Genomic DNA, 11,945 nt, shown 5'->3' on the forward strand with positions numbered 1-11,945 from the left:
CCACTGAGCCATCTCGCCAGCCCCCATTCCTTTGTTTTGTACCTGGTAACTTCAATGTACCTTGCCTGCTGTGACTCCCAAACCCTTGTATTCTCTGTACTATAAAAAGTTCGATGCGCGACCTGACAAATACATTCAGATTCTACACAACCTCTACTGTGTGCATCTGTCTGTCATCTCATCCGACGCTTTGCCCACCTGCGGCTAGAGACCCGTTCCACGCAGACATAGAGACCCAGAGGGTCTGTGGCATTTGGGTCCAACTATTTTCTAACTTACAACCCACTTTTGAAATCTGATTGCTACTTAAGAGATTTCTAGGGTTGAATCCAAACCTCTTGATCCTCAAAAAATCTTTTGGTCTCACTGGAAAAGCATAGCAAGGAAACAGGAGCCTTGTACTAGGAAAATACTATGTGGATCTTCATGATGTTCTCTCATTAGAGAGAAAGATGGATAGGCTATGGTGGGGAGGGCTCTGGTAGATACTGGCTTTCCTTGGCTCCTCTGAGTTTTAATCTCTACAAAACCATGGCTAGGGCCATGACTCTTGGCTTTGGCTGAGCAGTAAAAGGAGACAATCAGGTAAAGATGTTCCAATGTTCCAAACATCCTAATGTCCAGACCACGACCTATGCCAATTAAATAAAATATTGTCGATGTTTTAGACACATCTCTAGACAATCTCCATGGAAACCCCTCACACTGAAAATATAGTCAGCAGGATAAATACATCAAAGTGAAAAATCCTGTACTTATTTTCCCTTCACTCAAAAATTTAAGCAGAGCTTTGGTTCACACCTGAAATTCTTGTTCTTGGGAGGTGGAGGAAGGAGGATGAGGGGGTTTCAAGGTCACTTTTGGTTACATAGGGAGTTCAAGGTCAGCTTGTGCAATATGAACCCGACTTCAAAAAATGCAAAGTAACAACAAGATAGATCAAACTAACCTGTGTGAGTTGGCCAAATCCTTGTGGCCACGAGGATTCCGTAATGGGGTCGGTAGGAAAGGTCTCGATGGGACCTCGATCTCCATGCCGAAACACCTAAGAAAAGATGTGCAGCAACATTACAAATGTCACTCGTGTGTTTTGTTTCTACTCGTCATAACAGAGTTTCTTAAACCACGGCCACCACCTTGTCTGTCCACTGGAATCATCTGGGAAGCTTTAGAAAATTTCTAATGATAAAGTGCTTCCTCTCCAGTGATCTTGGTTTTGTTAGTTGGGTTTATGACCAAGGGTACCAGTCTTCTAAAATTCTGTTCAAATAAAACTCAAGTGAAGAACTAATAACATTGAGCTTGAGATAATAAAACTATGGCATCAAGCTAACTGACCACTGGGAAGCAAATATACATATATACATATATGTGTACGTACACATATATATTTGGAGTCATGTATCTAAGACAATAGACTGGCCCATGAGCATACAAGATCACTTGGTGCAGACAGACTGAATAGAAATATTTTTCTCTGTGGCTGGAGAGATGGCTCAGTGGTTAAGAGCACTGACTGCTCTTCAGGAGGTCCTGAGTTCAATTCCCAGCAACCACATGGTGGCTCACAACCATCTGTAATGGGATCCAATGCCCTCTTCTGGTGTGTCTGAAGAGAGTGACAGTGTACTCACATACATAAAATAAAGAAAAAGGATTTTAAAAAAATCAGTATTTTCTCTTAATTATGGCAATAGCAACAATGCTCTTTAAATTTTATGTATAATAGTTTTGAAGTGACCCACTGGATTGTGGACACTTTGGCTCAGAGATTAGGCTTCGGAGGTTTGGGGCAGATGAATTACAGATTAGGGAGATTAGGAAATACAGGTCTCACCACTTTAACAATATGATTTTAGATCTGCATAGACACTTTGTTATTCTTCACTTTGTTATCCTTGAACTTCGGAAACCTTGGTACTTCTATTCTAAAACACCTTTAGAGCAGCGTGCCAGGACAAACTCCATGCAATTTTATAGTCAAAACACAAGGCAAGAAAAGCTCCCAAGAAGGAAAAGATGAAGTCTGACATGCAGAAAATATTTAATAACACAGAGGATGTTCTCCTAACCCTTTGTCTGATCTGAGGTCACCTTTGCCTGTCACTTGGATTACCTACTGGGAGACCCTTGTACACAAGCATGGGGGCTGTGTTTCAGAACAGTTCAGGAGACTCAAGGAAGGAACAACCTCAAACTTTATTACCTCTATGAAGGAATTCCAGGATAGCAGGGCAGGTTTCTGAATCCTATGCTATATCTCTGGTTTCTCAGTAAAGTGAGTCTTTTCTACTCCAAACCAGTGGGACATTAAAAGCTCACATGACAGCCTACAGAACATAGAGGGGAACAGGGCACAGGGTGCTAAGAAGCCCTTGGGGCAGGTAGGGAAATACAGCTTGAAAGGTCCCCTTTCTGGCAGGAAGAACAGCTGCTGGTGCCAGTCTGTAGGAGTGACTTGGTCATGAGCAAGAACCACCAAGGTTAGCCAGTGTTGACTCTGTGTCTACAACCAGGCCCATCTTAGAACTGTTGGGACTCCACTCAGTGTTCGATGAACCTTCTTAGGTCCGAAGAACTGAAATGGTGACATGGGGTTCGAAGATTTGTAGCCTCACCTTTGTTTTTCAATCTCAGCACTGGACATTTTCAGGGGTAGATAATTCTCCAGGTAGGGAGCTGCCGAGAGCACTGGCCTCTTGCTGCCCATAGTACTTCCTTGTACGGCAATTGGAAAGGCCAAACATCTCACCACTGAGCTAGCCAAAGAGAAGTCTGATAATGGGTATTCCACCAAAACAATGAACAGCCCTGCCTGCCAGGGCACAGCCCTTCTTACTGCGTCCAATAACAACAATCCTTCCTCCACGTCTTCCACACTTGCTTTGGCTTGAGAAGCTGCTAAGTGCTTCTCATGTTTCATCCCCTCAACCAGTTCTGCAACTTAGCCACAGTTCTTGTTATATATACTTCCCAGCTTATTTTAATAAGCCATGAGTCCAAGCCTGCAAGCAGTACAACTAACCAGGCATTGGCCATGTGTCTTTCACAACAGTATCTTTCTTGGTGTGTGTGTGTGTGTCTACAGGCATGCGTTTGGATGTCCTGTCCCTTGGATCCATGTGCCCATGCCTGTGTGTGCAGATGGCATTCTTTGAGCTCAGAGCTTCTCAATTCACTTGGACTATGTCTAGGCATTCTAGAGTCTACAGAGGGGGCAGTCTCTCAACTCCACTACATTGTTGCTTCTGACCCCAGGCAAGTAATTCTACTTATCAAAACCTTTAGAAAACCAAAAAAACGTGTTATTAGAAGTCAAAAATTTCCACAGAACTAGTGAAGACAGGAACAGGAAGAGCGCTGAGACCATGAGAACCCCTCAAATACACACCCCACCATGTTTGAAAGTTTGTTTTTGATAGAGTCTTCCTCTCTATACCCGGATCTAACTAGGTAACCCAGGCTGGTTTGAACTTGCAGTGATCCTCCTGCTTCAGCCTTCCCAAACACTGGGACTGCAGGTACGAGAGACCATTTCTGGATTTCCTATTATCTCTTGTAATTCTTACAACTCCCTGACGTGAAGCTTGGCATTATTTCTGCGTAGACCAAGTCAGCAAACAGGCTCAGAGACATTTGATGAGCTGTTCAGATCTACTGATTCCTAGGATGGTTGGTCCTCTATTACTGCTGGGCCCCTGCGCCACCCCCCCTATTCAATTACAAGAACTTTCTTTTAGTTAGGGTCTCATTCTATTTCCCATGTTGCCTAGTGGCCTTGAATTCTTGTCCTCCTGCCCTAACCTCACTTGTGCTGGGATTAGAGAATACTCAATCCCCATCCTGTCTAACTTTTTAAAGGATTTTAAGAGTTTTGACAGTCGTGTGTGTGTGTGTATGTGTGTGTGTGTGTGTGTGTGTGTGTGTAGAGTATATTGTAGCCACACTCTCTATCACTTCCTCTTGTTCCTCTCCCAGGATTGTTAATGCTCTTCTTGAGATTTTTTTATAAAGAGTCCCTGCGGGCCCTGCCAGCTCCAACAGTCAGTCTGTATATAGTCAGGGCTTAACTTACAACTTCACTCTTAGGAATTATATCATGTTTCACTGCTCTTCCCCGCCACAAACCTTACCTGACCAGGTCTTTCTTTCACCCCAATGTCCTCAGCCCACATTCTTGCTAAATGTGCTTAGCCATGGGAGCCCTCCCAGTCCCAGTGCTTTGAATGCCCAGCGCCTGCTTCTCCTGACACCCACTCCCTTTCTCTGCATCCAGGCTTGTCCAGGGAAACGCAAGGGCCCTTTCATACTAAGCAACCCCTACACAGTCCCTACTTTCTCTTACTGTTTTGTTTCCATCTCTAGTATTTTCTGCTTGTATTCATTAGAACTTTAAAAAAAAAAATGACACGTCTCTTCTTCTATACTAGTTTCTCCTTGCTGTGACAAAATCCTTGGCAGGAACACTTGAGGAAAGAAGGGAGGTTTAACTTCAGTTCTTGGTTTGATTTCAATCTATCGCAGTGGGAGCGTGGAAGTAGGAAGTACAAGCAGAAGGTCACGTTGCATACGTGGTCAAGAAGTAAAGGTGGGGTGGAGGAATGCTAGCACTCGGTCAGATTTTTCTTTTTTCTTTTTCCTTTAAAACTCTTCGTTTTATCCAGTCTGGGGCAGTGGGCCGTAGGATGGGCCTGCTGGTATTCAGAGGGTGTCTTCTCTCCTCAGTTAAGTCTCTCAGGAAACACTCTGGAACATTTCCAGGGTGTCCCTAGGTGAGCCCGGATTAACACTGCCTCTTTGTAGGAAGTCCTTGGATGTAGAATCCCTATGGAAATGGCCACTGTCTACATTACAACAACATACAGAAGCCTGGTCTGGATGAGCAATGGACCCTGGGCTGGGTCCCCATCCTCTAGGCTGGTGATAACACCTCCAGCCCTCCGGTTTCACGAGAGCTTTTGATCGTCATGTATTGACAAGCAATGCCGCACAATCCTGCTTTCTTCCTTCTTCCCCTGCCCTCAACTCTCCCTTCTTTCAGCCCAATTTCTGCCTTTGATTTCAGAATAGTGAGTTTTCGTTTGGAATATGCTGGAGTCTAACCAACCACCACGTTGCCCTGTCAGGTTTAGAACTCAAGACAAGAGGAAAACTTTGGGATGGCCTTGGATCCAAACTCCAGTTGCTCACACTCATAAACAAGCATTTTAATACTGAGCCACCTCCCTAGTCCCATTTTCTTCTTTTAAATAACTAAGAAATAAATGCATTAGCAGATAATTGGAATGGAAGGTAGTTTGAGTGGAAACAGTGATCCCCATAGACATGTTGTGAGAGGAAAGAGGGGCAGTGAAAAGAGTCAGTATCCAGTTACATCCTGCACTGGCCATGAGGACCACGTAAGAGGCCTAGCAAGCTCTTTGTCCAGGGCCCAGGAAGAACAAGAAGGCAGCAGGAAAGGGAAGTGGTGTAAACTGTGTGCTACATCGCGTGCAAGCTGTAAACAGCAATGTCTGATACTCATTTTGTTTACCCAAGGCAAGTTTCAAACATCAGCTTTGCCAACCACTGCCCAAGTGACACTGAGAAAACAACTAAACTCCAAGGTCAGTATGTCTCAATTTCTCTTTCCAGCTAACCACAAAATCATTTTCTAGCAGGCTAGAGCAACATAAGAATTACACATGTAGTGTGTGTGAGAACTGAGCACACAAGATACATCCAGCCATCAGAATGTATTATTACGTTACTCATGTAGTCACACAATAACTGTCCCATATGTTTCCTTTCTTGCTGAAAGTAGTTTGCAGCATCCAGGGCATTACCTATTGAGCTTTGGAAAACAGCCTTCTCTTTCAAGAAACATCTCTATTAATATATAATCATCTCCCCTGTCTTCCATTTAACTAAGAGCCATCATGCTTTTGCCTCTGCATTCAAGCCACTTTGCAATCTTGACATGTCTGGAAAGGCAACCTAAAATGTTTTGAGCCAAATACAGTCTCTCTAATGAGTTCAGTGCCCTGGAAATTCTCAAAGTGTGTGGACAAACAGGTAGAGACAATTTCCTGAGCTCACAAGCTTAGATGGATGACCTCCTGCCTGGCCAATAGCAGCTCTCAGGACCACCAACTTCTAGCAGATATCTCTGCGGAACCTGTTGGTCGCCAGAGACACCTGCTGCTCCTGTACGCTCATGACTAGGGAGTCACACACGAGGGAGAAAGAAAAAAAGGTGGTGAGCAAAGGAACCTGCTTTTTCTTTTCCAGTGGGGCATTTTATGTAGTGGCTCTCTTCCTAAGCCAAGCCATTAGTTCTAGATGATTTTCAAGAATAGGATTTATTGGATCCTAGGCTGTGAAAGACAAGGTCTAAGTCTTAAAGAAATAAAACAGTACGAAGAATCAACAACAAAAACTCTTGATTCTCCTGTGACACTGAAATCATATTATATATATATGCCTTTGGGTGATTGGGAAAATTCGGTGTAGAAAGAGTGCCTGTCACCTGGCAGATGCCTACAACCTGTTACTTACACTTGACATTCTACTTCAATTGAAGTTAAAAAGAAAAAAAAAAGGGGAACAAGTCTTGGAAAGTCCATGCCTGTGGCCAAAGGCATAACCTCAACACGAACACTGGAGATGAAGGCCAGTCAAAGGTGTCTTCCAACTGGAAGCCAGGAAGGAGCCGAACGGGTCCGTCTACTGAGTAAAATAGGTTTTGTGAGTCTGAATCGCATGCTTCTCTGGCTTATATTGGGCCAACGATGGAGCTTAAAAGATATGACGATAGTTACTTGGCCTTTTTGAGAATAAAATGAGCAACTAGAACAAATAAAACGAAGCCTGGCACTGCAGTGGACTGGTCCCGTGAATGATTAGAGTGTGGAGATTGGTGCTTGTCACAACGATCTGTACCCTCAGCAGAGGGACTTAAGGGCCTTCCATGCATGTCCTTGAGCAGCATGACAACTCCACGAGGCGTTATTGGCCCCATTTTCAGTGATGAATCACAGACTGGTTAAGTGGCTCAGTAGAGCCGCACGGCTAGCCCCTGGTTCAGCTGCCATTGCTCAACCAATGGTCTGATTCTTGGGTCTGCACTACTTGCTACGGTGATAAGTAGGATGCTGCCCAGAACCATATCAATTACTACTTTCTGACGCTCTCTATACATGCTACCTCTGTGGCATCCTCATCTCTCCAGTGGCCCAAATTAGAAATCACGAGGGTCACTAGCTATTCACTACTTCCTGAAATTTTCACAGCCAACCCACTGGATTCTGTTTGAGTTAAAACATTACCGCTGCTTTCCCATTCTGGTTGTGATCCCCAACTTTAAGTTCGGGGAACTTGAAACTCAGTTGTTTTCCTTAAGTGGCCTGGATCTGCTCCCAGATCTGGTCAACAAGAATGGAACTGAGTTAATAAAAATTCTGTGCTTTTCTAGGTATCACTTTTGACGTCTATTCATTAGAAAACTAACTATGGGGTTGGTTGCTAACCCTTGAGAAGACTGAGTAAAGAAGATGGGTTGGTCCTGGAGATATGCGATGGCTAGCCTCACGCCCAGGTCCAACCTTGATTGGGAGGCTACACAGTCCTGGAGGCTCTTTGAGCCAAAAATATACTACGACTCAGGTAAAACCCTGCAGAAATAAGGCCATCCATGAAGAATAAAAGGAAGCTCTGTATTGAGAGTCATTATTCCTTTCTTTATAAAGGCCCAGAGGAACAACACAGAATTTTTGTCTGTCTGAGATCACCCGATTTGTTTTTCTCTTGTTGAAGGGAAGGAGGCTTTACAACAGCATTCTCCCTTTCTGATAGGGAAATAAGACACACGACATCCTTGTAAAAAGTAAGGCAAGTGAACATGTGCAGGAAGTGAGTAGGTATCCAGGGAGGGGGTGGGACAGGGTAGGCTGGGGAGGGGGAGGAAGACTGACCTAGAGTGATAATTACCAAAGCTGGCTGATGCATACACGGAGACTCACAGCCTTATTATCTTCTCTCTACAAGGTTACAAATACCAATTCTACAGACAGTTTGGGGAGGTGGATGCCTTTGTCATCCCAGGAAGCAGTTTACAGGTGGATTCCTCCCTTGGAATCTATAGTCTTTGTTCAGGATGCACTTCATTAAACACTGAAAGGAGACCCTTTTTAAACCTATAATAGAGCTCATTTTCCCCCATACAACTATTAATAAGAGGTCAAAACGCAATTTCATGGGAAATACTTTGGGGGGGGGAAGGTCTAATTTTTGTAAGATCATGTGGCAAAGTAGGGTGGTGGTGGCTCATGCCTTAAATCCCAGCACTTGGGAGGTAGAGGCAGGTGGATTTCTGTGTTCCAAGCCATCCTGGTCTACAGAGTGAGTTCCAGGACAGCCAAGGCTACACAGAGAAACCCTATCTCAAAAAAACCCCCAACAAATAAACAAACAAAACCAAAAATCAACCAACCAACCAACCAATTGATCAATCAATCAAAACAACCCACAAAAGATCATGTAGGGTCTTTGAATGATAAATGGCTCAATAGGTAAACTGTGCAAATCTGATTTCTTGACTTCAGTCCCTGGAACTCAGTGTTGGGAGGAGAGAGCAACTCCCAGGAGTTGGCCTCTGACTTCTCCACATGCTCTGTGGTATGTGTGTGTCTGATGTAGTGCTGGGCTGAGGGTGTTTGTTTTTTGGCTGCTTCCCTGGCAAGTACAAGGCTTTGGATTCATGCATGAGACCTTGGGTTCAGCCCCCCAGCACTATAGAAAACAACCAACCAACCAAAATAAAATAACCGTTAAGATAATCATGGGTGACTGACTGTTCACAGGCAAGACCAAGAACCAGGGGCAGCCTTCCTTCCTTTCTGCCAAAAACAGCCTTTCAGAATTAAGAGATTTATTTTTCTTGGATTATGGAGGAAAACAAGGAAATGATTTATAGTGTCTGAGTCAAGGTAGTGCTACAAACCGTGTAGTTATCTCAGACTAGCTCCAGGTTCTAGGGTATACGCACTCAACAAAAACCTGGTCAGGGCAGTGTGGGTTCAAGACTGTTTTTCTACCTGTGTGAACATCATTAAATTGCCTAGCTACTTTTACTTATGCCTCCATCTTGAAAGTAGGATCAAGTTTGGTGGGGTTGTTTATTTGTTTGTTTTTGTTTTTGTTTCTTTTTTTTTTTTTTTTTTGAGACAGCATCTCATGTAGACCAGGCTGACTGGTCTGGCACTAGCTATGAAGAAATTCTGATCCCGCTGCCTCCACCTCCTGAGTAATGGGGGTCACTAGATTTTTGGGTATGTATTACCTAGAACTCACTATGTAGACCAGGCTGGCCTGGGATTAAAGGCATGCATCACCATGCCAGACTAGACATTTTTGTTTTTTGTTTTTTTGAGACAGGGTTCCTCTGTGTAGTCCTGGCTGTCCTGGAACTCACTCTGTAGACTAGGCTGGCCTCAAACTCAGAAATCCACCTGCCTCTGCCTCCCGAGTGCTGGGATTAAAGGGGTGTGCCACCACACCTGGCCCCAGACTAGACATTTTAAAATTTGTTCTTTTATTAATCTTCTGAGGAAGCTGGGCAGTGGTGGCACATGCCTTTAATCCCAGCACTTGGGAGGCAGAGACAGGCAGATTTCTGAGTTTGAGGCCAGCCTGGTCTACAGAGTGAGTTCCAGGACAGCCAGGGCTACATAGAGAAACCCTGTCTTGAAAAAAACAAGCAAGCAAGCAAGCAAGCAAACAAACAAACAAACAAAAAGTCTTCTAATTCAGAGAAATCTTCTGAGGATTTCTCTGAATGTTCAAGGTAACTATTTATATACAATAGTCTCTACAATCAATCAAAAGAAGAAAACGAGACCTTCTGGCTGATATCATCAGAGAGAAGTTGTTTTGTTAAGGCCAAGGAAGATGTATTAAATTGCCCATTGTTTAACATTCCTAGAAGGCACGGTAGAAAACATAACGTTTGCTTTATACAGTGTTGATTAACTTCTGAGTTGTAAGACAGCTACCATCGTAGCTTGGTTCCTCTTTAAGGAAGAATTTACCAGCTGGTCACTGACCATATTTTAACGGAGACCGGAGAGGCAGACAGGAGGGAAAGAAGACCCACAACCTTTGGCAGCCAAGGCAAGTTACCTGGGCTATGGCTGGGACTCAGAGGGCCACTCTAGTGCCTCAAAGAAGGTTGCCTTGAAGCCAGCTGTTTCCGAGCCCAGTATGGCAGGACCAACAGAACACAGCCACAATGCCACAGTCCCTGTCCTCTTCTAAGGAGCTTGTTGGCAAGGATGCCATGTGTGGAAGGGAAAGAATAACTCGCATGGGTGTTCCTGCAGAAGGTACGGGGTGTCATGTTGCTTTATCGACACAAAAGCCACACAGCTGGCAAGTGGCTTGATGGGTCTTTGTCTTTCTTTGATGTGGTTCCTGACTCACTGGTAAAGATCTACTGTACTAAGAATCATAATTTATGTAAAATTAAAGATTTTTTTCTGTAGAAAGAAAAGACTCTCCTGAGTACCTCATCTTGGCAGGAAAGGAACATCATGTCTAAGTGCGAACTAAGAACTAAGAGGCATCCTTCTCTAAGTCATGAAAATCGTTTCTCGGAGTTCTCTTGCAGAGAGGAAGAGGAGGGGAATCCTCCTGACTTTGAAAATGCACTTCCCATATTTTTAAAAAAGATTTATTGATTTTATGTATATAAGTACACGGTACCTGTCTTCAGATACACTAGAAGAGGGCATCAGATCTCATTACAGATGGTTGTGAGCTACCATGTGGTTGCTGGGATTTGAACTCAGGACCTCTGGAAGAGCAGTCAGTGCTCTTAACCACAGAGCCATCTCTCCAGCCCTTTCCCATATGTTTTTCTTTAACACCCGACTGTATATAATTTTTTCCTTGACAACAGGCAAGACACAGATCTCTTCTTCTTTTCATGGCCTGTCTCAGTTACCATATGCATGGAAAATCATGGTTTTAATGATCAACTAAATCTTTTATCTGATAGTCACTCTGAAACTCTGTGTTCAGTTTGTCTTTTGTGCTATCAAACATGTAACTACAGACATATGTTCCAGAGTCATGGTAAACACGAGAGCCTTGACTGCTGAAACTGACTGGTCTTTGGTTTGGGAACTAATGATCACTGAATGGAAAGAGGCCAGGCTAGCTCTTGAACATCTGAACTGTGCTCTACCACTGCCTGTTCTCCTGAAGTAACCTGTCAGTCCGAAGGCATCGGACCTAAGGGCAGCTGTAAAGGAACGGTACCATCGACAGCATGTGAGGCTGTTGTCCTTTAAACAAACTCGTGTGATTCCTCGCTTTGCTTTCTGAGACTGAACAGTGCCTGCCCTCAGGCAGACAGCAGAGAGGAAACATGAAAGGCAACACTTGGTTTCTCGGAACAGGAAAAACAATGAGAAAAGGTGTACTTACCAATGTCACAAACTTCAACTCCTTGGCTTGGCCTGGGGCCAGGCAGAGAGAAAGCAGGAGCCAGAAGCCAAGGCTGAGGCTTGCTGTCGGGCTCAGGGGCAGAGGAACAGCGCGCATGGTCGGGGAGAGAGCTGCTTGGGGCAGCCTTAGGAGGTGCTGCACTTCAGAAGCCTTCGGGAGGGAAGTGCCTATTTAATCAAGAGATTGACAGGAAGGCGGAGCCACATGCTTCCCTATTAGGATTGCAAGGAGGGTGGGGCAGGGCTTAGCATGCAAATAATGCCAGGTCATCTGTGAGTTTCTTCAGAGCAGCCTCCTCCACTTCAATTAGGAGCCAGAGCAGGCGTAACTCAAGTCCTGGGGCTCCTGCCCAGCCTTCTCTTTTGCTTTCGGGGCACATCTTTATCTTTTCCATAGCCGTGGTGATGGTGATGCATAGCCTTTGGGAAGAAATTCTCCCTGCCTCTGGAAGGTTTAGG

General features: G+C 44.4%; 1 protein-coding gene across 2 annotated transcripts in view; it reads right to left on the reverse strand.

Moving 5' to 3' along the window:
* Acpp (acid phosphatase, prostate) overlaps positions 1–11,647 on the reverse strand; it is a 49,134-nt gene extending 37,487 nt beyond the window's left edge. For both annotated transcript variants that reach the window (XM_021172578.2, XM_021172579.2), the window contains exons 1-2: positions 11,467–11,647; positions 950–1,045 (exon numbers count right to left, since the gene is read on the reverse strand). In XM_021172578.2, the coding sequence (XP_021028237.1) occupies positions 950–1,045; positions 11,467–11,583 (213 nt within the window). In that variant the 5' untranslated portion in view covers positions 11,584–11,647. The remainder of the gene's footprint in view (positions 1–949; positions 1,046–11,466) is intronic.
* Positions 11,648–11,945: the final 298 nt, after the last annotated feature.

Source organism: Mus caroli, chromosome 9, assembly GCF_900094665.2.
Source record: "Mus caroli chromosome 9, CAROLI_EIJ_v1.1, whole genome shotgun sequence".
NCBI lineage: Eukaryota > Metazoa > Chordata > Mammalia > Rodentia > Muridae > Mus > Mus caroli.